The 27091-nt window shown below is 38.7% G+C and overlaps 1 protein-coding gene across 1 annotated transcript in view; it reads right to left on the bottom strand.

The window, feature by feature from the left end:
- si:dkey-11f4.7 (piezo-type mechanosensitive ion channel component 2) overlaps window positions 1-27091 on the bottom strand; it is a 34377-nt gene extending 7286 nt beyond the window's left edge. The window contains exons 1-46 of the mRNA XM_065960945.1: window positions 27028-27091; window positions 25405-25500; window positions 22980-23081; window positions 22751-22796; window positions 22467-22626; window positions 22173-22386; window positions 21833-22046; window positions 20779-20944; window positions 20739-20747; window positions 20557-20655; window positions 20297-20338; window positions 20066-20186; window positions 19753-19901; window positions 18864-19130; window positions 18241-18352; window positions 17923-18044; window positions 17348-17407; window positions 16135-16283; window positions 15848-16012; window positions 14694-14735; window positions 14379-14411; window positions 14095-14207; window positions 13346-13521; window positions 12935-13111; window positions 12557-12721; window positions 11960-12160; window positions 11660-11864; window positions 10505-10606; window positions 10240-10405; window positions 7767-8010; window positions 7549-7645; window positions 7222-7381; window positions 6148-6237; window positions 5889-5977; window positions 5415-5480; window positions 5039-5151; window positions 4734-4854; window positions 4460-4534; window positions 4112-4278; window positions 3761-3960; window positions 3062-3223; window positions 2513-2836; window positions 2112-2370; window positions 1043-1231; window positions 684-891; window positions 396-528 (exon numbers count right to left, since the gene is read on the bottom strand). Of these exons, the coding sequence (XP_065817017.1) occupies window positions 396-528; window positions 684-891; window positions 1043-1231; window positions 2112-2370; window positions 2513-2836; window positions 3062-3223; window positions 3761-3960; window positions 4112-4278; window positions 4460-4534; window positions 4734-4854; window positions 5039-5151; window positions 5415-5480; window positions 5889-5977; window positions 6148-6237; window positions 7222-7381; window positions 7549-7645; window positions 7767-8010; window positions 10240-10405; window positions 10505-10606; window positions 11660-11864; window positions 11960-12160; window positions 12557-12721; window positions 12935-13111; window positions 13346-13521; window positions 14095-14207; window positions 14379-14411; window positions 14694-14735; window positions 15848-16012; window positions 16135-16283; window positions 17348-17407; window positions 17923-18044; window positions 18241-18352; window positions 18864-19130; window positions 19753-19901; window positions 20066-20186; window positions 20297-20338; window positions 20557-20655; window positions 20739-20747; window positions 20779-20944; window positions 21833-22046; window positions 22173-22386; window positions 22467-22626; window positions 22751-22796; window positions 22980-23081; window positions 25405-25500; window positions 27028-27091 (6434 nt within the window). The remainder of the gene's footprint in view (window positions 1-395; window positions 529-683; window positions 892-1042; window positions 1232-2111; window positions 2371-2512; window positions 2837-3061; window positions 3224-3760; window positions 3961-4111; window positions 4279-4459; window positions 4535-4733; window positions 4855-5038; window positions 5152-5414; window positions 5481-5888; window positions 5978-6147; window positions 6238-7221; window positions 7382-7548; window positions 7646-7766; window positions 8011-10239; window positions 10406-10504; window positions 10607-11659; window positions 11865-11959; window positions 12161-12556; window positions 12722-12934; window positions 13112-13345; window positions 13522-14094; window positions 14208-14378; window positions 14412-14693; window positions 14736-15847; window positions 16013-16134; window positions 16284-17347; window positions 17408-17922; window positions 18045-18240; window positions 18353-18863; window positions 19131-19752; window positions 19902-20065; window positions 20187-20296; window positions 20339-20556; window positions 20656-20738; window positions 20748-20778; window positions 20945-21832; window positions 22047-22172; window positions 22387-22466; window positions 22627-22750; window positions 22797-22979; window positions 23082-25404; window positions 25501-27027) is intronic.

Genomic DNA, 27091 nt, shown 5'->3' with positions numbered 1-27091 from the left:
TTCGAATCCAACCTGTGGCTCCTTTCCCGCATGTCATTCCCCACTCTCTCTCCCTGATTTCTGACTCTATCCACTGTCCTATCTCTGCATTAAAGGCACGAAAAGCCCAAAAATAAATCTTGAAAAAAAAATGGTTTTCACGGTTAGCACAACAGTTTCTTATTTCACCATCAGAAACAAATCAAAACCTAAGAGCAAAATGGAAGCCACTCTCCAAACATCCCCTGACAGTAATCCTGGGTAAGCTACAGTAAACCATGATGCATGCCATTTACAGATGTCAGATTATATTACCGGATGTTTAACATGTGATCAGAAAAACAGACTCTTACAAACATGATTTATACATTTAAGGTAAAAAGACATCCCGTGTTGACCAAAAGAACTCAACGCACACTTCTATGATGGCAGCTTTAGCCTGCAGCATCCTCTCTCTGATATGTTGTCTGATCCTCTGCTTCCTGGTCAGCGGAGCCTTGTGCCGTTGTCGTCTCTTCTTCTTGCTCTGCTGCTTTTTAGGCTTCACCTCTCCTGTAAATAAATAAAACATGAAATAGAGAATGGTCGTACATGGTGAATATATGAACTATATGAAATGGGGGGGGGGGGGAGCTCTCACAGTAGATTCACTCAAAGTACTGGTTCTGATTTAAAACCAAAATATGAAAATTCTGAATAGTTACCTGTGGATTCTGCTGAGTCGCCTCTCCTCCCTCTACAGAATATAGAGGTTGTGGAGGCCTGTAGTGGAAGGAACTTAAGCCGGCGGTGAGTTTTATCTTTGCTGCCCATCTTATCTCCTCCTGTCATCTTTTTCTTGTCCACTTTCCTTTTCATCTTCTTGAAAAAATCCGGCATCTCAACCTCTTTGTTGTCCCACAGCCCATGGCACTGTTCAGTCATGGACACAAATAGAATTCTTACATGCAAAAAGTGGATTCATTGTAATTCTGAGGGTCACCTACAAGACATACTGTATAGCAGCAGAAGAGTACATTTGTAACAACAGCTTCATTTTAATGATGAGTTTTTCACACAGTACCTTGAGAATAGACCGGTGAAAGAAAAGAGCGAGCAGCTGAATAAGGTCAAAGAGGACGTAGCCATTTTTCTTCTCCACACCAATGATGTTGGGCAGGGCGAAGGGCCTGTCCGCGTTGATGCCTCGATAGGCAGAGGTGGTCCATGGGAAGAAACCAAACTGGAAAAAGTACTTTACCACAACAGTCAACTGGAAGTAAGAGAAAAGAGAGTTCTGGATCATCCACCCACAAAAGCAATGAAAACTCTTTAACTTTTAATTTTGATGAAATCTGTTTTCCCGTATTAAACTGTATGCAAATAAATTACAATCAGTTATTAGACACAATCTTATTGACAGTTTATTACTAAACATACGTGCACTACAGTGTAATTTTACTCATAGAAAGAAAGTAAAAGGATCTTAAATAAATTAAATATAAACACAAAAACAAAATCCGCTGCTAAATAAATGTATTGATTGAATGTTGCTGAAAGTTATCCCTTTGTTACAGTTTTATACAGGAAAACATTTCATTTAACAGTGATTGTCCGCAATACTGAATATTAGCATTTTGAGTATTCCTTAGTGAGAAATGTAATTCTATTAAAAAGAAAACCTAAGACTTTAGGCTTTATTGTTCCCAAGGGAGAAATGCCTTTTCACAGATTGATTTCTGTCAAACAGACAATTCCAACCAAAACAACAGTACATAGACAAAAACACAGTGTGTAAAACAAACAATGTCAAACAGCAATCAAGAAAAGTTCCAACTCTGGCCTGTCCAGTGAGACGTTTTGTTCACAGAGGCTATAACAGCAGGGATCAGGCTTTTACTGAGGCGAGCCCTTCTGCACCTCAGTGCTCTGTACCTCCATCCTGATGGAGGTGGGGTGAGGTGGATGTTTAATGGATGTGTAATGTCCTGTTCTATTGAGGTTGTATTTTGTGTGATGGCCCAGTTGTTGAGTTCAGTTAGGTAGGTAGCTTCCCTGTTTTCTATTTGTTCACAAATTTGTGTTAACACCAATTTAAAAACTCCATGTTTGAAGATTGTGTTGATCAAACAACAGGGCGTTGTAATAAATACCTCTGTGTAGATAATGGCGGTCATCCAGAAGCGTTTGGTTGGTCGGGGCACAGACAGCATGGCCCAGAGGAAGATGAGGATGGGCAGGATGAGGGAGAGGAGCGACGCCGACACAATGTGGTTGAGGATGATGACAAAGTAGCACAGCATTTCTGACTTGGACACCATGGTGTTATAGAGGGCAAACAGCAGCTTCAGTGGCCTCGGCAGTGTGACAAAAAACTTATCAGACCCTGAGATCTCATCATTTTCAAACATGCTATGAAAGGAAGGGAAGGAGATGAAAAGACAGAAACACGTCAATGGTTACAAGGTCACAAGGTCAAAGAGAAGCTTGTCTCTATTGCAAAAGAAATATTTAAATCTTGCTTGTGAGTCATACGTTTCTCATGTCTACCTACTTGTTTAGCAGCAGCTCACTGGCAGTGAGGTTCCTTGTTTCCTGACTCAGCGGTTTAAGAGGTTCTATGAGGTCCAGGCTTTTCTCTCCATCACTCTCCCTGAAGCCCAATGGCATGCATCCTTGGTCATCAGCATGTTCATCTTCTTCTCTCTGCTTTGTTTGCTTGTTCTGCTCTTCTCTCTCCATCTCATAATCCTCCTCCTGGTCTTTCTTTTCCTCTGACTCTTTTTGATCTAGCTCACATTCCATCTCTCCCTCCGAGTCCACCTCATCATCTTCGTTTTGTCGATGGTCTCCACTTACAGGGGAGCCATCTTCACTGCTTTTCAGACAAGGATTAAGAAAAACACATTTGAACCTCAAAAATCAAGGACATACAAGAAGCAGTACCTATTGTTTTTAAAAACACATAAAATATCTACACATGTCCAAAAAGGGACATTTGAAATCAGAAAAGTTAAGCACACTTACTACCCATAAATAAGACAGAATTTGATCCAACAACCAACATAAACAATTTGAGTTTTAACCATTATTTATGCCTCACCTTGGAGAAGTTTCATCGGGTCCAGCAGAGGTCAGGTCAATGTTGGTCGTTCTCAGGAGCCTCCGTCTGAGCTGGTCAGCAACAGGTGGCACAGCAGGAGGCTCGTCCAGCTCTTCCTGGGTTGGCTGCCGGGACCCAAGCATCGTCTCGTCTGTCATACAGCTGAAGATGAGCAAGAGGAGGGGGGAGGGGGAGCCGAGAAGTTTACAGTGTGTTATGGAAGTGTAGATGATTACGCAACTCCATCCACTCATATTATTCCACTGATGTGGGGCTGGGTTGGTAAAAATGTGCATTAGTGTCATCACTGTAATTCAGGGGCTTGGACATGCTGACCCCTGGTGTTGTAAACTGGTTTTGTACTGTAATACTGTCATTTATTTTAACTCTGCACTGTAACTTTTAACTCTTTTTATATTTTTACTCAATTTATTTCAATTAATTTCATTTGAATTTTTTGAATTTGAATTTTATTTGAACATATTTTCAAATTTAATAATTTCAGTGATTTTGAAATGTTCTATTTTAATGTTTCTTTTCTTTCCTCTGTCATGATGCTTTTGTCTTGTGTGAAGCACTTTGAATTGCCTTGTTGTTGAAATGTGCTATAGAAATAAACTTGCTTTGCCTTGCCTTGCCTTATGTCAACAATATTTTTGTAGTTCTAACTTTAAACTGCCTCAGTGTCCAGTGACCTACCTGGAAACGCTGCTGCCCCATGACATTTTTGAGGCTTGGTTCTTTAGCTTAGCGTAAGCTAGGTTTGAGGACGGGACAGCAGGCGGGGGGGAGGGAGGAGGCAACGAGTCATCTAAGTCGTCCTGAGATGAAAGTGTGTTTTGACGGGAGATCCAGTTTTCATAAAACTGCTTCACGCTCTCCTGGCTCACCTCTTTCCCCTGAAGAGCGAAGGGAGTGAGAATAAAAAGGAAAACAGAAGGGGTACAAAACCAACAATATAAAACAACATAATTAGACAAACTATTGGACTACTACTGTTGACCTGCACTGAGACGTGTCTTCAGTGGATTAAGTCGGCCCTGTGCTCACCTTCTTTTGCTGCTGGTTGAGTAACGCTCGCTCAAAACAAAGCACCTTGGAGATCTCCCGGCTGTCTTTACAGAACGAGTTCATACCCTCCGTCAGGTCGTCAAGAAGGGACTGAACGAACACCCAGGTGAACTTCAAGGTGTTGATGACACGCTGCAGAATATTTTCTGTAGGGAGAGAACAAGTTAATAAGTGAGTGTCAGGACATGAAAGAATTTCTCATGAATACTTTGGATGCTGCTGGTACAGAACAACAAGTGGAAAGTCTCTCTGCAGAGAAAGTTTGCCTTTCAGATGTTTACATGTCAAAACGTTGCAGAATCCAATGCAGTGATTTGGTTTGTTTACCTTTTTCCTCAACCACCTCCTCCTCCACAGTGCTCTCATCAAGTTCATCCTCGCTTGAGTCTGCTCTTTCAATGCCTGGAAAAAAAAAACATTGAATTGTTATTTTGACAGTGGCCAATCTGTCTCCTCAAATACAGGCCAGACTGATGTGAAGGTTAAGGACTCTTAACCTTTTAAGTCCATAGAATGGAAAAAATATCCTAAACAAAGATGACAACAACAACAAAAGAGCGGGATTAAACACTGTTCCACAAACCCTATGTTGCTCTCTCACCTTGCTGTCTCCTAAGCTCTCTCTTCGCTTTCTTCTTCTCTTCTTTTTTCATTTTTTTCTTCTCCTTCTTCAGGTCCTTTAGAGCCGTCTTAGAGCTGGTGGCCCAGGCTTCATAGGCCAACTAGGATATAAAACAAACAACAGATACTTGTTTTGATGAGACTATAGAGACACTGGGTGTACAACTATTGAACTGCTATTCTTCCCTTATTAAGGAGCAACCTTGATCCTTAAACGAATGTAAAGCAGTATAGATATTGATCAGTTTTAGTTGTTGGTGGTGATGTTGTTTTTCTGGCTTTCACCTGGAAAGCAGATTTCTTCTTTGGTGGTTGTTCCTCTTCTTTCTTCTCGGGAGATTCCTCCTCTTCCTCCTCGCTGTCACTTTCAAACAGGTGGTAGCCACAGTTGTTTTCCACTGCAATAAAACAGAGGTGTGTCAGAGCTACATCACTGCATACTGTTGTCTTTGCAAGCAAGGCATCATACTCAAAGCTGCTCCAGTACAGCTGTAAGTGTGGCCGACAGAGAGCTGAAATCATTATTTTATTACACACCTGGGGTTATATGTTTAATTCATTAATTTGTCATTGCAATACTTTGTTTTGTTTTTTAACTACTTGTGCACCACTCTGAGCAGAGCACTTGTGTGTTGTTGTTGTTGTTGTTGTTGTGGCTGACCTCCCGGCTTAGACACCCAAGGCTTCCACCATTTTCCAGCATCTCCTTTTGCCTTCTCATCATCACCTGGAAAATACAAATCAATTTGATGAGTAACTCCAGACATTTTCCGATTTTTTTCCCTTTTAATTATGAAGACTAAACAGTTAAAAACACTATAACTGAAAAAACAATGCATTATAAAGCTGGACCAAGCACCCCATGTTGACACAAAATATAAAAAAGTTTAATTTAGCTCAAATCTATAGACAGATAATATGGACAGGAGATTGATTAAGAGGTTTTCTTAGTGTAGGACATTTGTCCAGGCATGAAATAGAAATTTCATGAAATGTGATGTACGGTTTTTGTTCATAAATTAGAAATAATAACAACAAAAATACAATCAGACTTTGTGTCAGAATATTAACTCTTCCTTTTCATGCTCGGCTGGTTTATTAAGAGAAGCAACAGAACATATTTAAAAAGTGTCACCTGGTGTCACTGGCTCAGCAGCAGCAGGAAGCGCTGGTTTGTCAGCTGCTGCAGGTCGGCCTTTCTGTTTAGATTTAATCTTCTCCATCCTTCAGGGAACCGGTGTAAAGGCAAGTTAATTTTTTGTACTATTCTTAATAGATTATAAATGGGAGATTTAAATGGGAGATTATGTTTAGCATTTTTCAAAGTCAGAATGACTGACTTGAATGTTGTTAACATATGTAACACTGGCTCTTTAGTAACTGATGTTTCTTACTGTTTCTTCAAAGTCTCCACAGATTTCTTCTCCATCTCCAGTCTCGCTGCGACCAACTTCTTCACTTTGGCCTCGAACAGCTCAGCTCCCCTTAAAGGTACAGAGAGGATGAGGAAAACAGCATGACTCTCTTGAATTTCCCCACTGGGGATCAATAAACGCTTCTCATATCTTATAACTTATTGAAGTAAATTAGGAAAACTGTAAAAAACATTTAAATGGGTTTAGTCATACGCCTACAGGAAAGTAACAGAAAAAAAACAGAGGTTGCAATTAAAAGTATGTTTATATCCACCCCAAAACAAGACACGAGAGTCAAAACACAAATCAGAGTCTGGTGTCAGCTTCAGTCATGATGAAAATGTGCTCAGATATAAATGCAAACAAACAAACAGTCAAACCGAAAAGCAAACCTTTTTTTAAGTATCATATTTCCAGAATAGTTTTCTAGTTTCCAATCTTTTTTTCTGGAAGGGCACTCATTATTGAAAATATGTAAAACTTTAAACTCTAAAATCACACAAATAAATGTGTACTGAAAAAATAACCTGAAGAGTTTTTATTGTGCATAAAGGTTTTGCTGGAGATGCCAAGATCTTTCATTTTAAACTTTAAACTGAATAATAAAAGTTTCTGTTAAATATTAAGTAATGTTGTGTTATATCTGCATTTTATCCTTTGAATTTTTTATTTGTGTATTTTTTAAATCTTTTTATACTTTTACAGCTTGCACCGTTGTTTGGAGAAAAAATATAAGTATGTCCATTGTGTATGGCAAAAATAGGATAAAGATGACATTGATTTTAATGTTCTCTGTGTTTTAAATGGAGCTTGTCTTTATACTAAATCGTGAGATCCCTTAAATTAAGAATCAAATTAAATGTTTATTCTCATAAAATATCAGCATTTACTAATCAAAAGAGAAATATAAAAACTCTCTTGAACAGTGTTGATTGCATGCAAATTCATCTAAAGAAATTTTGATTAATTTTTCCCCATAAAGGAAAAAAAACATTCGAAGGAGGCTGTCATTTATCCAACAAAATGCAGGTTGAAATCGTGTGCAGTACAGACCTGGAGGCCAATATCTTAGAGGACTTGAGGTCAGACACTATGTAGAGGAAGTAGTAGCTAAGGAAGACCCTCCTCTGTGCCAGGAGAACAGTGAAACAGATCGCATCCCAGACGATGCCGGCCTCGCCCTCAGGCAGCTCACACTTATCGTCAGGCTCAGCTAAAAAAAAAAAAAGGAGATGGTCTTTTTGACAAAAACACTGGTTTTATCAATACTCTCAGATCATGCACTGAAGTGCTTTAAGATAAAAAAAAGTCCTACTTTCCACATTCTATACTTATTACTAACACACACACACTTTTTGGATGTCATTGATGGATACTTACGGACATCGTAGCCTTTGATAGTGCAGAACATACTGAAGGCCTGAATTAACCAGCAGCCATTCTTCAGCAAGCTGCCCAGGTAGGCACAAGATCCGAGCTGACCACAAAAAATACAAGAATGGAAGAAAAAAGTTACAACTCACAGACCAAAGGTGAATATATAAAACAGAGTGTGTCATAAAAGATCAAACTCCTGAGTGTCTCCTTTGCTAACTCACAGAAAGCAGGTTCTTCATGGTGATCACAAAGCAGGTGTACCCAATGAGCCAGTCCCAAAGTCTCAAGATGTATCTGACCGGCTGCATCAACACGCTGCCACCAAACAGCATGAAGTAGAAACAAGCCACCAGGTAGCCCAGGCAGAAGATGTTGATCCGCGTAGTGCCAGTGATGAAGATGAGGCACAGCACCAGCCAAAAGAAATAGCTGAACACAAACACCTTCACCATGTCGAGGTAGGACCTGCATCAGACAGAGAAGGACACTTTTATGATAATAATGATAATAATAATAACTTTATTTCTATAGCACCTTTTAAAAGCACAGGTTTACAAAGTGCTTTGACAAACAGCAAAAACAAGAACTAAACCAAACACAGAAGAACATAAACAACAGCAAGAACATAACAAACGCAAAATACTAAGAATAACAGAAAAGAACCCATAGTGCACGATACCCAAGAGACATATATAACCCAACCATCACAAGAACCATGATAAGAACCCAGGAAACACAAGAACCCAACAACACGAGCTGAGACCAAGAGGAGCAAAGATTTAAAAAGATGTAAGAAACTAAAAGAGCTCAAAGCAAATCAAAAGAGAACAGCAATAAGAATGTAAGAGCAGTAAAAGAAATAGAAACAAGTGGTTAAAGGATCAAAAAAAACAAAAACTATAATAATGATAAAAATAAAAAGTAAATATACATATAAAACATCAATAGACAAAGTAAGTAAGATAAAAAATGACCAACTTAAAAGATAAGAGGGTTTAAGATGTGAGCATAAATACGAGATAAGAGCATAAATAAAAGAACAGTAAGAAGTAAAAGAAGATAAAAATAGTAAAACCAGTAAGAAAAGACATTAAGAAGATGACATCACATAAAAGCAAGTCTGTAAAAGTACGTTTTAAGAAGGGATTTAAAAGAATTGAGGGAATCTGCAAGTCTTATCTCCTCAGGGAGGTCGTTCCAAAGTCGAGGGGCCCTGACTGAAAAGGCCCGGTCACCTTTAGTTTTAAGTCTCAACTTTGGAATGACCAGGAGGCCCCCCACCTGAGGATCTAAGACTCATTGGCTGATATGGGGTCAGTAGCTCTGCTATATAGCTTGGAGCCAGCCCCGTCTGTGCTTTAAAAGTAATGAATACTTATGAGTATACTTTTACTCATAAGCAAAAGAAGCATAAAAACATCAAGCAGCAAGAGCAGATGAAAACTTCACTTCTTGTAACCAAATCCCAAGAGACAGCTTCTAAAGCGACATGAACTACCAACATTATAGATTTAACAAAGTATTTTGTCTACTGATTATTACTGAGCTGTTCATTCATTCGTTTTTGTGAATAAGACCCAGAGTACATGTTACAATAGCACAGCTAAGTGAGGTTGAGGAAAATATTATAGTTAACACTATAAGTATCTTCTTTTAAATCAATTTTAAAAACACATTTTTAATGAAAAGCCTTGTTCTTCTGTGTTTCAGCCATGATGTTGTATTTGTTTTACTGTTAACTTTAGTTAGTTTTTATTTTATTCTGTTAATTGGGTGATTGCTACGTTGTTGTTTTATTTTTATGCTTTTAATAGAATTTTGTTGATGTGTATTTTACTGTTGGGATTTTATTCTGTAAAGCACTTTGTGACGTTTGTTTTGATAAGTGCTTTATAAATAAACTTTATTATTATTATTATTATTTTTATATATTTAAACAAGAAAAAGCTCATTGACTGCTTTGGTGTTGAAAGATGTACGGTGGAGACTCGCTCTGCTGGGATGGACTAATACCTATTTAGTATAAATTAGTCCCACCTGTGTATGTTTGAGAAAATTCCCTGTCTCATGCTGAAGAACAGCGTCTGCTCGAAACGTTCATGTAGCAATTTAAATTAAAATTTTGGAGTGCTGTCCGAATTGTTTTTGTTGTTTGAACACTTTACGGGATTCAGCACTCAGTTGTTTTACGTTGAAAGGGAGTTGAGCGTGTTTTCTCTATCATTAACTCTATAACATGACCATATATTATTATATACCGAATGGCTTTCACTTCATGTTATTTTCTATCATTTCTTTTCTAAACCAGCGTGATGGTTAATCTGAGGAAGACTCTGATGAAGAGCACAAAAGATTGCACCAGCCTCTCAAGGAAATGGGCGATGTCCGATATTGCTTCTACAGCATTTTCTCTTTACCAGAACAGCTTTTATTACATTGACAAAACACATACATGAGTGATGTAACTCAACCCTTTAATGCTCCTATAATGACCACAAACCAGCGTGATGAGGTCCTGATTCTCAGCACTCAGATTAACCTACAGAGTGGGAAGAGATTAACCCAATGCTCCATCACCAACTTTGGGCTATTTGTCTGCTTTTATCTTGTGTCTATATACTTTTCAGGATGAGTCAGATTTAAGGAGGGGTATCAATTAAATCATCATTCAAACGAAAAGTTGGATATTCTGACCTGCAGTGAAGGAAGTTGTCAACAGGTATGTACTGGTTGAAGGAACAAGGATCCAGACTCCGACTGATCTCAACATTGTCTCCAGCCAGCAGCCGCACAGCTGCACGGTTCTCCTCCTCAAACATGTGCCACTGCAGAGACGAGCACAGCAACAGGAGGTGGTCATCTACAGAGAGCAGAAGACGTGGGGAGGGTTAACATCTTACAGTAGGAGGGATTGGTTCAAAGGACATGATAGATGTGAGGAGAGTGAAGATGAACTCACAGAATATGAACAAAGGGTTGGGACTCATGGCAAAGTCAGGCAGGTAAAACCACTTGATAACATTGGAGGTCAAAGGCTGAACAGCAGTCCTCCAGGGGTAATCTGATAAAACAATGACCAGACAGTTTAAAAGAATACGATGCTGTTGATGAACAGAACATGCAGCGTTTAATTGTGTTGACAAATCACTGGTTAATTAACAAAAGGGAAGCAGAACATATGTTGATAATTATCAATATGTTGCATCCTGACTACTGGATAACAGACGAGCAACTCATGACAAAAACTTTTGTTATATATTTATAAACTGATCGTATTCTTTCAGACAAAAAAATGATCTTCAATTTTTAAAACATCAATGGACTTATTTGGGCAGACATTCTTAAAGAGGCTCAACCGTTATTCAACCCTTTATCAACTGTCACACTTTACTACCTGAACTCTTGGTCATATACATATTTCATTTGTAATTCTTTTGCAATTTATTCTTCTTCTTATATTTATTTTTTTCATTTTTATTTTACTTTTATTCTTGTTAACTCCCCTGTTTTTTTCCTCTCCTCACTATCCTTTTTATGCTATGTGCTTATTGAGTTCTACATCATGAGGGAGCTTTGGATGCAGGTATTTTCTTTTTTTCTGTGTGCCTATGTTTAAAATAAGGTCATTAATGTTATTGTTTCTTTTTTTGTCTTGAAAGGTAAAACTATAAGATATCTTTAAAGAAAACCCATGCTACTCAGTTTCTTGCTTGCAAATAACTTTTGTGGTGAAAGCAAAATGAAAAAGCATCACTTTGTGTTAATAGTATTTATGTTGGATACATTCATGGTTAGTGGACATACCACACAGTTAGCTTTAATAAAAAGTGATTAAGTAAATGTACAGGAATCAAAAATACATAAATATGGTGTGCAGGTAGCCTAGCACTCAGTATGTACAGAGTCTTAGTCCTCGAGAGCGAGCGGCCAGGGTTTGAATCCAACCTGGGACTCCTTCCTCGCATGTCGTTCCCTGCTTTCTCTATCCACGGTTTCTGACTATCAAATGTCCAATCTCTAGAATAAAGGCATTAAAAGCCCCAAAATAAATCTTCAAAAAAATAAATACATATATATTATACAAATGTTTCAAACAGTTTTATAAAATCCATACCAACACAGAAAGCAGGAGGGATGCCAATGCAGAGCAGGTACTGCAGCACCATAAGTCCTGCAGTGAAGCAGCAGTATTTAGGCCACACCTCCCCGATAGCCTTCCTGCGTCGCCGTGACAGCACAGCCATTAAAGCGCAGGAATGGAGCAGGGCATAGAAATCCATCCTCTGACCAATCACATTCACTGCCACAATTAAACTGATCTGAGAATAAAGTGTGTGTCACCAATACAATGTCAGATACATCAAAAGGCTCAGACATCAGATAATGAAATACACAATAAAGACCCTCACAGTACCTCCAGACCAAACTTGTAGAAGCAGTAGTTGATGAAGTACTTGATGCAGGGCAGGATGCCATGGTCTAGGTGCTGCCTTGTGATGCCCTGGAAAATGATGCTGAAGGGTGGGGGTTTGAGGTCGTTATTGAGACGGAAGTAGAGCTGGTGCCGCTGGACGGTCGCTTCGAAAACCAGCAGCCCCAGCACCATCAGGTGGTTCTGTAACCAAGAACACTCTTTAGAGAAAACAAGGAGGGACTGTGGGATGATTGCCAGAGCCATCAAAATCAATTCAAACTCTTGGATGAAATCTCAAATTCAAATAAAAGTTGGCAATCTTGAAGTTTGGGAATCTGTTCAGCACCTCTTTCTTACTTAAAGCAGGCAAGAAACCACACAGTAGCAGATAGGGTGCCAGATATATGTTAATCAATTTAGCATTGTGAGGAGAAGATGAGACCGTGTTTTTTTATTTTATAAATGTAGTTTAAGCTTAATAAAAAGAGCTTAAGAGCATTAAGCTGGCTAAGTATATTTGATATTCCTCTAAGAAGAGGTGGGGCTGGTCGTCGTGATTTAAAAGATATATCAAAGATATCAAGTTTCAGACCATACCCTGAGACATGGGAGGATCCTGCCCTCACATTTACGAAGCGCTCCACACCAGTAGACGGGGTCTACCGGCTCCATGTAGAGGATAGATCTCCTGAGCAGCTCCATCATGTTCCCTCTCAGCTCTTCTCCATCATCCAAACCTGTGCTGTTAAAAGGCACTAAACCCTAAGACAGAAATGAGAGATGAGTGTAAGAAGTTTGTTCTTGTCATGAAACAAAAGATTGCATTGAAGTAAGAAAGAAGATGATGAGGGGAGCAAATGGTATTTGATAAGGAAACACAAGAGAAATGTAGAAGAGAAACTTTTTGTCAGCTTGCTCACAAAAGTATTGAGTTGAAGATAACTGTCACAAATACACAAAGCGATGGATACTCACAGATGTGCAGTTGGAGGAATAATCGAGGGGTTTGATGACTTTCAGCTGGTAAAACATCTTGCACACCACCATGACGCAAGCCCACACGGCAGAGATGCTAGAGGCCAGAGGTCGTAACCGTGGGAAAGGAAGTGCAAAAACCCACAGGACCAGGAAGAGCAAGTTCATCAGTGATACCTGTTAAATGTGAATCATTACTTTTTTCATTTTCATGACTAAAAAATCAATTTTCACCTCAAATGTGTAGAGAATGTTTTACACCAAACAAGCACAGTATAAAGAAATATCCAGTGTTTTTTTGTTGTTGTTTTTTTTTCTGTTTTTAACATGCACATACCTACACATTTTCACACACATCACCTTGCACACATACACACACAACATACAGTATGCACTGATAAAACATCCTACCTCTTGCAGGGACACCCAGATGATGCCAGTGGAAACAATTTTCAGGCTGTGCAGCTCCAGCAGTCTCCAGCTCTGCTCCTGCAGCTTGTTGAGTCCTGACAGTACGTGAATGAGCAGCAGGCTCGCCCGATCCACAATCACAATCCACTTGTCCTCACGGCTGCTGTGGACAGGCTCTAAAGGAAGAGACGTATCAGGGACAGGAAAGAGCATTAGACTTAATTTGAATATGATTAAAAGTATATTTCTGGGGCCTTTGTGCCTTTATTGGACAGGACAGCTGAAGAGAGACAGGAAATGTTGGAAGGAGAGAGTGTGGGGTGACATGCAGGAGAGGGCAGAGGTTGGATTTGAACCCATGGACGCTGCAATGAGGACTATAGCCTCTGTACATGGGGCCTGTGACATAACCACCAGGCTATCCGCACCTCTTAATTTAATCATTATATTACCACTACAGGTGTCATACAGCTTAGGACAGAAATCATTGGAGAGCTGATCGTATACGCGACATTACAAACACAACACAAGAATGTTCTTTTTGAATGTAACACAGGAAGAATTCAAAGAAGCAGGATTTAAAAATAAAGTACATCCAAACAAACTCTTCAGCATGATTACACAAAAACTAATGTGTACATGCGTCTTTCAGCCCATCTTAAAGTCATGCCCAAGCCCATTATTCATTCTCGTAATTGGATCAACAAATTGACACAAAGTATCCATCTTTGGTTTTCAGACGTAGTTACCCTCCCCTGTCGTGTCCTCCTGTGCCTCAGCTCCTTTGTCCTGGGAGGATTGGAGCCCAACGCTGTCCAGAGTCTCCTGGCTTTTCCCATTCCCCATCTGCTCCTTCACCAGCCTGGAGGACAACATGAATTATTATTTTAAATTACTAAATAATAAAAAAAGACATAATAGTCAGTTCTGTTTCAAGCTACAGAGCAATTTCACCCTTTATTTACCATTTTCATTTTCAACATTTATCCCACCATTGTAAGTCGAAGCATTAAGATTGTAGCAACAGTCTTACCTTTTCTGGATTTTTTCAAGGTTTTCTTTAATTCTGGGAATTTAATTAGAGAACATGAAAATGTCAGTATGTATCTAATCATGATCAAGTCACCATCACCTCTCTCATATACTTAACAGATAATAATTTCAATAACTTTGTTGTTTTGAAAAGACAAATAACACATCTACACCAGGTGTGTCTACCTCCTTTTGGTTTTAGAAGATTACACTAACAGGTAATAAGTTCAGATACATTAGAGTGTGACATGGTCTCAACACAAATTAAAATGTACGAGCAACAAAACATGTATGGAGGAATAAATGCAGCTCTTACATCTCAGATATCACATCGACTGAACTCCTGAGCTCTTCCTCTCTGGAGGGAGAAGAGGATGTATCAGACAAAAAGACAATAACGTACATAAGTAATGTGTTTGGAAATTAAGAACATCGTTTGAAAAGTATTCACACAACATCAGTATGCAGGGCCAGACACTGACATAAACAATCTATGCAGTTGTCCACAGCCATAGAGAGGTGCTGCATCATCACTATAATGTTCTGTGTTGATTGCTCGCTCCCCACACTCTGTCATAAGTTGAATGACTCGTTAACATAACTCAGTATGTAGATAAAGTTCAACAGCAGCACTGTTGAACCAAAAAGACGCTCTGTTGATGCGTAGCAGTGCCAGCTAGCTGTGTCTGCAGGTAAATGCAGCAGGAAGTTGATGAACATATATGTGTGGTCTCCCAAAAATAAAATGAAGGACTGGTTCTCCTGGGTCTGTGAGATGAACACAAGATTAAGGTATGCTTTTGTTTGTAGTATGTTATGAAAATCAATCTCATAAAGTTTTCTCTTAAGAAGTGTTTGAATAAATTAAACAGGAAACAGAGAAAAAGTAGGATAGCAATAATAAATACATTGGGGTAAAAATGCTAATTGTGAAACATTTTCAATAAATACTGCTTGCTTTTTCCACTGCTTGCAAACCCAAGTAGAAATCAAATGACATCATTGGTTGTAAGCACAGCTCTGCTTGTTGACTAATAATGAATGTTTATTTGCAACACTACTGCTATATTGTGTTTAGAGCAACTGTAATGACCACCTTTGCAGTGCCACAGAAGTGAACTGGCACCACTCCAGCAACCAGTCCTATCTCCCAGTCTTGGCCGGGACCTGGGCCAGTGACACTCTGGTTCCCAACCCAGGGCCATGCAGACTGTGCTACTGCAACCCCATAGAGTAATTTTCATACAATAAAACTATCATCAATAATTTGCACTTTAAATAATTATTTTACTTGTACTTGCTAATTATAGAAAGCCCCTTGTCATTTCCATACACAGTTTGCCCTTAGATAGTTTGTCATGTTAAATAGGAAAAGTACATATCCGTTACTACAAGTAGTTGTAGTTAAATATACAGTATGTGTGTGTGTAGATATTCTTATGGTGCATGCACACATTCTTAAAGCCTCACCTGGAAGCCTGTCTGACAGGTACGTTATCGAGGTCAGTGAGATTCAGGAAGTCAGAGTTGAAGTAGTGCAACTGGAGGATACAAGCCAATAGAAATGCAGCAGGAAGCAGGATACGTGCAAACAGCTCCACTGTGTCGTAGCGCTCTAAACCCAGGTCACGCAGACTGAAAAAGAAAAGGGCCTGTATGATTCCATTCTGCATTAAATCCAATACAATTTGTTTTTTGCTTCAGTGTAAGGACAAAAAAAGAGTATCATGAACTTAGGCCGATATATGTGAACTTACCCCTCCTCTGACATGCCCATGATCTGTTTGAACAGACTGGACACACTTCTGAACTGGTACATGTAGATGGCTATCAATACGACCATGGAGTAACCAACCACGACCGCCCAGAATGTCTTCAGGAGACGACGCCACACATCATAACGGATCTGAGGAAAGACCAACACAAGCTACAGTTTTTAACACCATTAATTGTCTTTAGAAAAAGGTTTTTATTATAATACCCCGACAATGTTTCTTTTTTTCTTGCATTTTTAAGAACTTTTTGGTTTATCAATGCGAGTACAGTGTATCTGTTTACCTTGAAAGCTCTGTCTTTTGAACAAGTTAGCAAAGCTAAATAAACATCATTGATAACAGGGTTATTAGAAATCTATTCTAACACACTGCAGCATGTAAAACACTAGGATGTTGCTGATGTTATCTAAAAAGATAAATGGTGTTGCTTTGTATTCCGTCACCTCCACAGCCATTAGGCCTTCCTGTAAGTGCCTGCTGTGTTTCTAAAAGGTCAGCAGAAACATGAAGGACTAGAAAAGAGAGGAAAACAGCAACAAAAAAATGGCTGTGTGTGTGTTTATGACTCATAATCAATACTTTTAGCGGTAAAATGTATCAATGAGCAGCACATGGACTTTTAATGTGTGCATTCCCAGAGTTTGTGTAAGAGCTGGATTAGATCGGAATTACTAAGGATCATTTAGGTGTCAACACATTATAATGTAAGATGAACCTAGAGTGGCTTTTTGTAATATGTAACATCTGAACTATTAACGGACATTTTCTTCCTGCACTCATTAAGCCCTACAAGATCAATACCAGTTTTCATCCTTTATATTCTTTACAATGTGAACATTACACATGCTGAAAATAAATGTATACATAGTAGTCAAAGCAGTGCAATGTGGCTTTTAAGTTACCGCTTCACTGGAGAAGGGAATACTCGTCTAAAGAAACTGATGTTGTTTTGTACAGTGTATATTTCTTTTGTACTTATTGTAATTAAAATTGTATCTTTTACATTTTTGTAGAGCTGACTCGAGGAGAAATGCACAAAAAGTCAAATGACAATAAACATCTAATCCAATCTAAACTGAGGTCCATTATCTACTTCAGAGGACAAACACACTGAATGTTTTCATATCAGTTTTTAAAGAGATGACTACTAACCTAGTAGAAAAGTTACCATCTAACCTTGTAGAAAATCACTAACCTGGTAGAGGACAACACAGTAGAGGAAAAGGACAATGTAGAGGATCTTGTAGACCACCACCTTCACAAGAGAAACACAATGAAGTCTGTGTCAACTTGATGGTTACTTTTTATCTGCTTTAGGTTTAGAAAATCAGTTAATGGATTACAGTACTACAGTCTTCCCGAACAGTTTTGAAATTTTTTCTGATAGGTTTTGACATTGTAAGTTCACAACGTACTACGTGGAATGTTGATTTATTGAATTAAAGGAAATGGGTAATAACCCCTTTAGAAAATGCGGGTGTTCACAGCCAAGGATAAAAATGTGATGATTATGTGGAAGATTTAGATCCAAACCATTAACTTCACATTTGACCTGAAGGTGAATCATTCAGGCAGGTAGCTTATAATGCTATTTCTATATCAGTTAAATTCAGTGTAATTTCCACACTCCAGATCAAGCTTTAATTATTGTTTTGGAACTTTCTCCAGAGTACAGCCTATAGATGACGTGGCAGGATGAGAAAGTGTGATTTAAAAAATGTCAAGTATGGGGATTCTTCCATGCTGTGCTTTTTAGTCCGTCTACTGCACCTTTCCAGAGAAGCTGATAACAAAGAACATGGAGCAGCAGAATAGGATCCAGTATTTCACCAGCAAGCCTTTCACTCCTGAGATCAACATCGCTACCAGGGGTGATGGCTGACTTTCCTCCGCTGCTATGGGGCACACCAAGAGGAGAAAGATAAGGAGGAGAAGGCCAGGAAGGGGTATTAATGGAGAGCAGGGAGCATTTTTTTTTTACTTGTCATCAAGTAAAGTGAATCATAGCTTATCTTCCTGTCAGGAGGATTTTCATTGACTAGGGATCTTACATTGTAATCTGTAATGAAGCATTTCCAAATGACTTACTTGACACAGTTTTGACTTCATCCAGGGATTCCGCTTTTTTTAAACTCTGCTCCTCCAGTCTCTCCTTCAGCTGCTGACGAAACATCAACCAAAAGCTGAAGGTATAGAAGACCTGCAACACACACACATCGTGTATTATCAGCATTATCATCACACACGCAATAGTCAACAAAGTTTAACTGAACAACAAAACAGCTAATAGTGAGCAAGGCTAACAAAAGATTTGATTGCATAAATATCAAGTTATGCACAGATTTAGACTTTGATCTGTGTTTGTGGTTTGGGGGGGGAAATAAAATCAGATACATGAAAATAGGCTATAACTGAAGAAGATCATAGACCTACATGATCACACTAACATTTGAAAATGTAGAGCAATCCTTGCAGCCTAAATTTTTTGTTACTTTCTTCCACACTTCCTGCGAATTTTTGACCATGATGCAAAAAAAAAATACTGTCCAGACATGATCTCAAAATGTCAAACAGTTGAATGAATATAAACTATTTAAACACTATGAACGTGCACATTCTTCGTCTTTGTTTTTTGGTAATTAGTCACCATGGTTTTGACTTAAAATACAATTCATAGCACTTGCTAGCCTACCCCCTTTTCCCCACCTAACCTTTGCTCCCAGGTGAACACAGGGCGCTGGGTGATAGCTGGACAGGTCGAAGTCCATTATCACAGCCGGGGGGAGACCAGGATACAGCTCGGCTCGGCTCAGACGGAGCCCACTCAGGTAGCCCAGCACCACCAGGACGGTGCCATAGATGGCCAAGAAAGGGGCGGACATCATGGCGTAACGACGTCGGTCTCGCATCATCCAAATGATACAGGACCACACCAGGAGGGCAAAGGTCAACCAGTTGTTGTAAGTGATACTCCACACCTAATAAACATAGTTTTTTTTAGATATTATCGCAACATTGCGGCCAATAAGTTCTTCTTCTGATGTTTTTGCATTAAAGTCACAGTAATAATGAAAATATTATTTTATTTTAGGCAGTGTCAGTTGGTCAGCTAAACTAGCAAACAACATGTCAAGTAAAACATAGTATTAAATTGTTTATAAAAGTCCAGTTAGTAAATGTTGGTTATGCTAATACCCTTTCACTGCTAATGCTACCTAGTTAGCCTAGATATCTTGACTAGCTAGCTAACCTTTACTGAGTGCTTCATGACAGTTCATCACTTCCGAGCTGTTGAAATTGGCTTGTTTCTCTTTTATTTGACTGAAACAGATTATTTCTAATAAAGGACATATTTTGAAAGAAATTACTTTATCATTATTTTTAATTGATGTGATCATTTTTATTTAATTAATTTAGCAATCTACTTTTCTGGAATAGAATACTTTTCTTGTAAAATAACTATCCTGACCTAAACCAGAACAATTTTTCCCATTCATTTCTTCTCTAGCTGCATGATTCATATTCAGCATGAATGCTAAAAGACTTATATCGGTATCATACCATTCAAAACCTTCAGAATCTAATGTTAACAATGTTTACCATCATGATGATGAGGGCGCTGACATAGCTGTGTTTCTGCACTAGCTGTCCAAAGATGACCAGGCCACTTGGGCCTGAGGGTGGAGGTGAGGTCTCCGTTGGCATTGTCTCTTCAGACTTTTCACCCATTCCTTCCTCGGCTTCTGTCTCTAGTACAAGAGAGAGAAGATGTAAGGGTTAAATTAAAATATTTAGTAAAATATGTGTGTTCCTGAGGATTCAGGATAATCAGACATACAAATAAATCAGATAAATTCAAAAGAAAGAAGTTAATGTAGTGGCCATGGTCATAATATTTGAGTGTAATGATTACCATGTGATGGGGAGTCTTTGCCGTCATACTGTGGTGGCAGATAACAGTTTTTGTACCCTGCCTCTCCTAACTGAGATCCCAGGTCATCTTGCCAAGAACTCTCTGTCATTAAAATCATTGGCTAGGGAAAGAAAGCACATCATACTGTACATTTAAACAAGTATTTAGACTATACAATGCATGATTCGTCTTGACTTCAAAGGGTTTTTATTGAGCAATAAAATGACTCACCTCATCAGGGAGATAGGTTTCATCATCTGTGCTGCTTAAAAGCTGACAATAAAGAGAATCTTAGATTGACACAGATTTAAAATGCTTTGAGTTGTGTAGACTAAAAAGCAAAACAATAAATGATGTTTGCAGTTGTTTATATGATTGTTTTATCCAGGAAAACTAACAAAGAGCAGAACAGTAGAACCTTTGCACTGATGACATTAATAATATTCCAAGAAGTACAATTCAAGAGAGGCATATCCATGTCTATAGGTTACCTCTTGCTTATCTCCTGTGATGTAGATGACCCTGGAAAAGCTTGGAGGAACTTCTGGACTTTCTAACGGACTCTCACACTCTTCACCCTCAACAGTATCCTGCAACAATTATGCTTTTAACTGCCTGTCATGTAAGTAGATATTGTCTAAAACGTTAATATACTGTTGTATCTGTGACATACATCATTTCTCTGACAAGTGCGCAAATATGCTCATACAAACCTCCTCAGATGTGTGGACCCATTTGTGCAGCAGAGCCAACAGTGTGTAGTAAAGCAGTAGTAAAACCAAAGGGTTGATAAAGTCAGGCCAGCTGACATGTGGGTGCAGACCAAGAATGTACGGGTCCGAGCTGTTTGTTCTTATCACTCCTGTCATGCCAAACAACCTGGGACAGGAAGAGAGGGGGGAGAAGTGAAGCTTCATTAGAATTGAAGTAAAACACAATTTATAAAAAGTAGTGACGTCGAGTAAAATGTAAATAAAACTGGAAGGTGATGATTTGCAGTTTATAAGGTTAACTGGCAACAGGTCAGTAACATGATGGGTAAAACAACAGCATCCTAGAGAGGCTGCATCTTTCTGATGTAAAAAGGACTTTTTCAGACTTTGGTTGCCATTGTCCCAACTTTTTTTAAACATGGTGTCGGCATCAAAATCCAACTGGTAAATGGACTTGAACTTGCATAACGCTTTTGTAGTCTCCATCTATTTAAAGTGCTTCTACACTACATGCTATATTCACACATTCACACGCTGATGTCAGAAGCTGCTACTTAAAGTGTCCAAACACCCAACTGCACGATCAATTCACACACATTCAGAAGCCGCGGGTGGAGCAGCACCCCATTTCAGGGTTCAGTGCACATGGACACTTCGCCATGTGTTTGCAGGAGCTGGGGATTGAACCCCCGACCCTCTAGATGATGAGTCACATCCACCACATTGTGCATATAGTTTTCCAAAAACAATGAAATAGCTTCAACATTTAACATGATGTTTCTGTGCTATTTTCATTCATATACTGTATGTGGTGTCAATGTTTGGAAAGCATCACATTCAGTTGATTTTTACATTTTACACAACATCCCAACTTTCTGGGAAAAAAGGTTGTTGAAAGGAATGATATATAAGCTGAGTCCAAAAGTCATAAACCCACTATAATAAGGGTCATGGCTGAAACTAACATGACATATCTGGTACTCTTCATATGATGAAAGCACCAGAATATGCTGGTATAAAACTGTCTAATTGTACTTTGTAATTACTTATATACCTGGCATAGACATCCTCTGGTGGCACAAGCTGCTGGGACAGGGGCAGCTGGTAGAGGTAAAGAGCCAGCAGGTGTCCTCCGCTGAAGATGGCCATCATCACGCAGAGAGAGCTGAAGAGCAGCAAGCTGATGGAGCGACTAAAAACCCACCACCAAACTAGCCCAAGAAACACCCCAAAATATACACCTGAGGTGAGGGAGGGCAGCATGATACCTACATGCACACGCGCCCAAGCCAGAAAACAAAGAAAGGAAAGAAAGACATTGAATAAATTGTTGAATTGGCATTATAAATTATTGAATTTACCTGCATTCTCACACAAACTTATGTATTTTTTACCTGCTAGTCCCAGCAGCAGAGTTACCACCACTTTCCCTCCTGTGTTCATGATTGCAGACAGCAGCAGCCTCAGTCCGGCTGCAAACACGATCAGCTTCTGGACAAACTGGGGGGGACCTGTCTGAACCGGTATAGTAGTCTCATCTGAGCTGTCAAAGGATGAACCCTCGGTTTCACTTTCTTCTTCAGACTCTGTTTCAGTTGTTTCCACTTCCTGTCAGATCCATTAAACAATCAGATTGGGAACATTTTACTTTCTTACCGTGAAGTAGTTTATAACAGTTGATGTGATACCTCAGGGTCCGACGGCTGTATGCCGTTTTCATGGAGACTGACTTGTGGCACTGCGCGGAGTAGTTTTTTGCACAACCTCAGTACAAAAAGGGAAGCGAACAAAAGGACAACATCTGGGGCCAGGAGACGCACCACATTCCCAGGGTCAACTGAGCTGAACCTGAAAACACATGAACATTCTTTGGTTTGATTTCCGCTGATCTCCTTTTAAGACAAAAATGTCCAGCCTCCTTAAATATTAAAGTTAAATATATGACTCCGAATATTAGCATTTTAGCTCTTACCTTATAATGCCCAAGTGGTACAGGAAATCTTCCCAGACGCCACTCACTGTAATTTAAAAAAACATGGTCGTTAAGCTGGGCACAAGTTTTATCCTAAGTTCCTAAATGTTTCATAAATTATAGGTCAAAACATGTTTGTTATAAATTGTGAATTGTAATAGTGATCTGCTGATATTTAAGCTCACAAAAACTGCTTGTAATTTTAAAGAAACTACAAATGCTTTATTACCTTGTGGTGGTATGTAGGCAAAGGGGATCTGCATAAAGCACTGCAGGGTCAGGAGGGTCAGACTGGTGTAGATGATCAGCCTTATGAACTGACCTGTTTTACCTGAATGGAGTAGCCATTAAGAGAAACAAGGAAAAAGCCGAGGTGATAATTGATCGTCTAATTTGTAAGCCATATCTTTAATAACATTGGAGCAAGTTCTTATACATTGGACTATAATGTATTTAGTTTATATTGCGCCTTGCAAGGGACCCATGGTTAAATGGTGGAGGGACCAGACAAAGAACTAAACAAAAGGTAGCAAAGGATGGGAGACCTGTGGAGAGGCAGAGTTGAGGTTGTAGGCTGTGGAGTACAGATGGTGTTCGAGCAGTTTTATGAATGAATCCAAAGACGGGGCATTGTTGATGTCTGAGGGTAGGGTGTTCTAGAGGGTGGGGGCTGTTACACTGAAGGTCCTGTCTTCAAAGGGGCAGAGTCTGCTGTGTGGTATGGACAGCGGGCCAGTGTTCGAGGACCGGAGGTTTCAGGACGTGGGGTATAGCTGTGTAGGAGGTTGGAGTGGTACTTAGGGGCTAGGGCATGGAGGGATTTATAAGTGAGGAGTATTTTGAACAAAGCTAGAAATCTTGGTTTAGCAAAAAGAACTGAATAGAGAGTTTTTAAGCATTTTAAAGGTTGTCTCTGTGTAACACTTGGGTAGTGTCAAGAAAGTGCTTTGTAATTTAAGGAACAATTCCATCAAATCACTGTTTGATGGCCAATCGCCATTATATGTAGCATCTCAATATTTATTTGACAAAACTCCAGCACAAACAGCCCCCGAGTGAGGCTTTTAGCTCGATGAAAACAATGGCACGCTAACATTCTCACAATGTGAATGCTAACATGCTAAGGTTTAGCAGGTTTAAAGTGGGTGGCGGCTCCTTTGGATAAAGTAATAAATGTATGTCTTAGGTGATCCTGTCCTGTGCATAGCTTTATCTAAAATAATATCAATCAATCATTATTTGTATAGCGCCAATTCATAACAAGTTTTCCTGCTTCCCTTTAACAGTCAGGAAACAGGCCCTTTCGGTCTGCCTGCTGTAAATGTTTCCTTCTGATCTGACTCTGTGTCAATGGCTACAGGCGTTTTAAATAAATGCTCAGAAATAGTCAACTAGCTGAATGTCTGTTTTTCTCTTTTAGATAATTAGAAGGCATTGGAATAAAAATTTACCTTTTGACATGGTAACCAGCTAAAACTTCCTCAAAGTAGGTTCAAAAGATGAATTTCCTCCAGTAGACTGAACTTATCCAATGTGTGTGTGTGTGTGTGTGTGTGTGTGTGTGTGTGTGTGTGTGTGTGTGTGAAAGTGAGCCAACACCTGATAACCTCAAAATACATAAATACAACTACCCAATTTCTTAAAAAAACCTAAAAGATACTGTAGCACATAGGCATCAGTTCATGATCTCAGTACAGAGTTTGACACATGTAATCAAGATGTTGAGACATCAAAGCCATAATAGCTGATGTGGCTCAACATTAGCTGAGTGTGCAAATGTACTGTTGATTTTATTTTTTACTAAAAGCTTTGTTTCACTTATACCTCTCTGCTTCCCAATAAGGAAATACACAATCACACACACATAAACCCTCCCAAGTATATAAATGGATGCACACTAAACCCATGATACACACACACAGGATACACACACGCTTGACCACTTTAGTCCAAGGAGAGTGGGATCATATTAGAGAGATGAAGACCACTGTGGGTTCTATGGGGCTTTCAAAGACACGGTGAAAGGCAAACAGTTTTTAGAAAGAGGGATGTAAAGTGAAAGGACAAAAAAAATTGCTGATATCACATCTTTTAATTCCTCACTGTAATTACCAGGCTATGTATAATTGATTTGACCGTTCAAACCGCATCCTCTTTACAAAGTACTTTGAGGGAGGGGTGCAGAAACTTTAATTCATCAGCATGAAGTAATCAATACAGAGTACTTGCACACATACACACACACATTTTACCAATATTACCTCTCCTGCATTATGCCCCCCCCCCCCCACTCCCTCTTTATTTGACAGACTTTGACAAGCAATTAAAAGTTGATTCTCATAATTTCAGTTAATTTTCTTAATTAACAAGTCATGTCTATCTGCAGGTTGTGGAAACACCCGAACACTGTCTGTGAGTACATTACCTTTTTTTCTTCATTTTTAAACATTTTCAAAGTAATTTTAAATGAATTGCAAGGTGAAAGTCTTCTCTCAGCTTAATAGTGAAGGACAGTAATTCATGTTTGCATGAGCTTTATTTCATTTGACATTGCAGGTGCAGGTGTAGAAGTTTGCATCAAGACTTTGCACTTTGTAACGAGGTCACAGTAAAACTCTTCAAATGATAAACAAGTGCCCCTCTAGAGCTCTTACCTTTCATGGTGACCAGACTGGGGTTTGGCAGCAGAGGTAAGATGAGCACATACAGGAAATACACCACAGACAGACCATTGTAGCGGAATGAAGAAGCTGAAGTTCAGAGAGAAGAACATAATGCACTTAATTTGTTTATAACAAAGTATGAATTAATTCAATTATACACGGGAAAAGGACCTTTCTGTACTTGAAAACATCCTTTATATCAATATCATTCTACAATTACAACCAAGAGAGCTCTGAAAGAAATCAAACGACCTGTGCAGGTGTTATTTATACAAATAATATATAAAAAATATAAAAACCTTAGTCCCGCTCCTCTGAGAAATCTGAAAAATGTTTCATAGAGAAACCTTTACCCAGAATGAGATTTCTCATTCAAGTGTCTCTTTAACATACAGTAATACATTTAAATGATATTTTAATACTCCTTAGTGGCTCTTTCATAAAAGTGTAATACAATATATACACTTAATGGATAGGAAGTAAAAGAAAAGTTAAGTGACAACGTACTTTGTATTATTTTCTTACATCATCAGAACTAGTTTTCATGCAATTTTATCGTAGAAGTCTAAATTCTAAAAGTATTAATTTTCACACTGTGTGATGTGTACATTTAATATGTGCTTGGTCTGTAAGTTAATTGTTTATTAAATTAATCAAATAAGGGACATTTCTTTCAACACTTATAATAACAATAACACACATTGAAGATGCCCTATACATAAAATATTTCCTTTTATTCAGCCAATGTTTGGTGTCTTGAGTTGAATTTAGCATCAAACTATGTTTAATTGAACAACGCCGTGCTGTACGTTAAGAAGCTAATGAGAGGTCTGGGGGGTAAAAGCAGCATTTGGTGTGCAGGTGAACAGAATGAAAGACCTTATACAATAAGTAAGACAGCAGTCAGGATGACGGTACTCTTCACTTGTTTTAAAAAGTGATATATCAATACAGCTCTGGTAAATCTTCTCTTGTCAGTTCCAAACTTGCTGCTCGATGCAAACGCTTGGGAATAATTTGAATGCATCTAAATGATTTTTATTCTCTGACTGGGAATTTGTAAATGATCTCAGTGCTATTCAGCAAAAGGCCAGCTGCCTTTCATGTTTGGCCTCCATAAGCACATCATTCAATTCATCAATACCCCACCTGTTCTAAAAACCTTTTGTTTTTTTAATATATATAAAAACAAGACTGATAATAATATTCTAATGCTGGAAGAAAAAGCCAACACAAAAAGCACTTTGTGGGAAAGAAGATAAAGACCAGTTCATCAACTGAAATAAAAATAGGAGTTTTACAGTCTAGCCTTTTGAAAATAACAAAAAAATCTCTAATTGAACAGAGACAAGTAAACCATCATGTCATGAGTTTTTTTTGTTTGCTACATTTAGCTTCATTTGCAATTTTTTACCTGAGTAGTTTTAGCTGTTTGTTAAAAATGTGAACAAAACAAACAGAAGAAAAACATATTGTTTTATTTAGCTGGATTATTTTCCAGCACTGCATCTCCACTAGACTCCTAAAGACAAGTCTTACTCTGACTAACTCTTATACTAACTCAAATCATTTGCATATTATAATAACAAAATAATTAAACATTCTTCAACTCACCAGTCAACAGGAGCAGTGGTAGTAAAAAGTTATACAGCAACCCCACCACGATTTCCCCGGCCAT

The sequence above is a fragment of the Labrus bergylta genome, chromosome 12 (genome assembly GCF_963930695.1).
Source record: "Labrus bergylta chromosome 12, fLabBer1.1, whole genome shotgun sequence".
NCBI lineage: Eukaryota > Metazoa > Chordata > Actinopteri > Labriformes > Labridae > Labrus > Labrus bergylta.
This window is presented reverse-complemented; position numbering and strand designations above follow the sequence as displayed.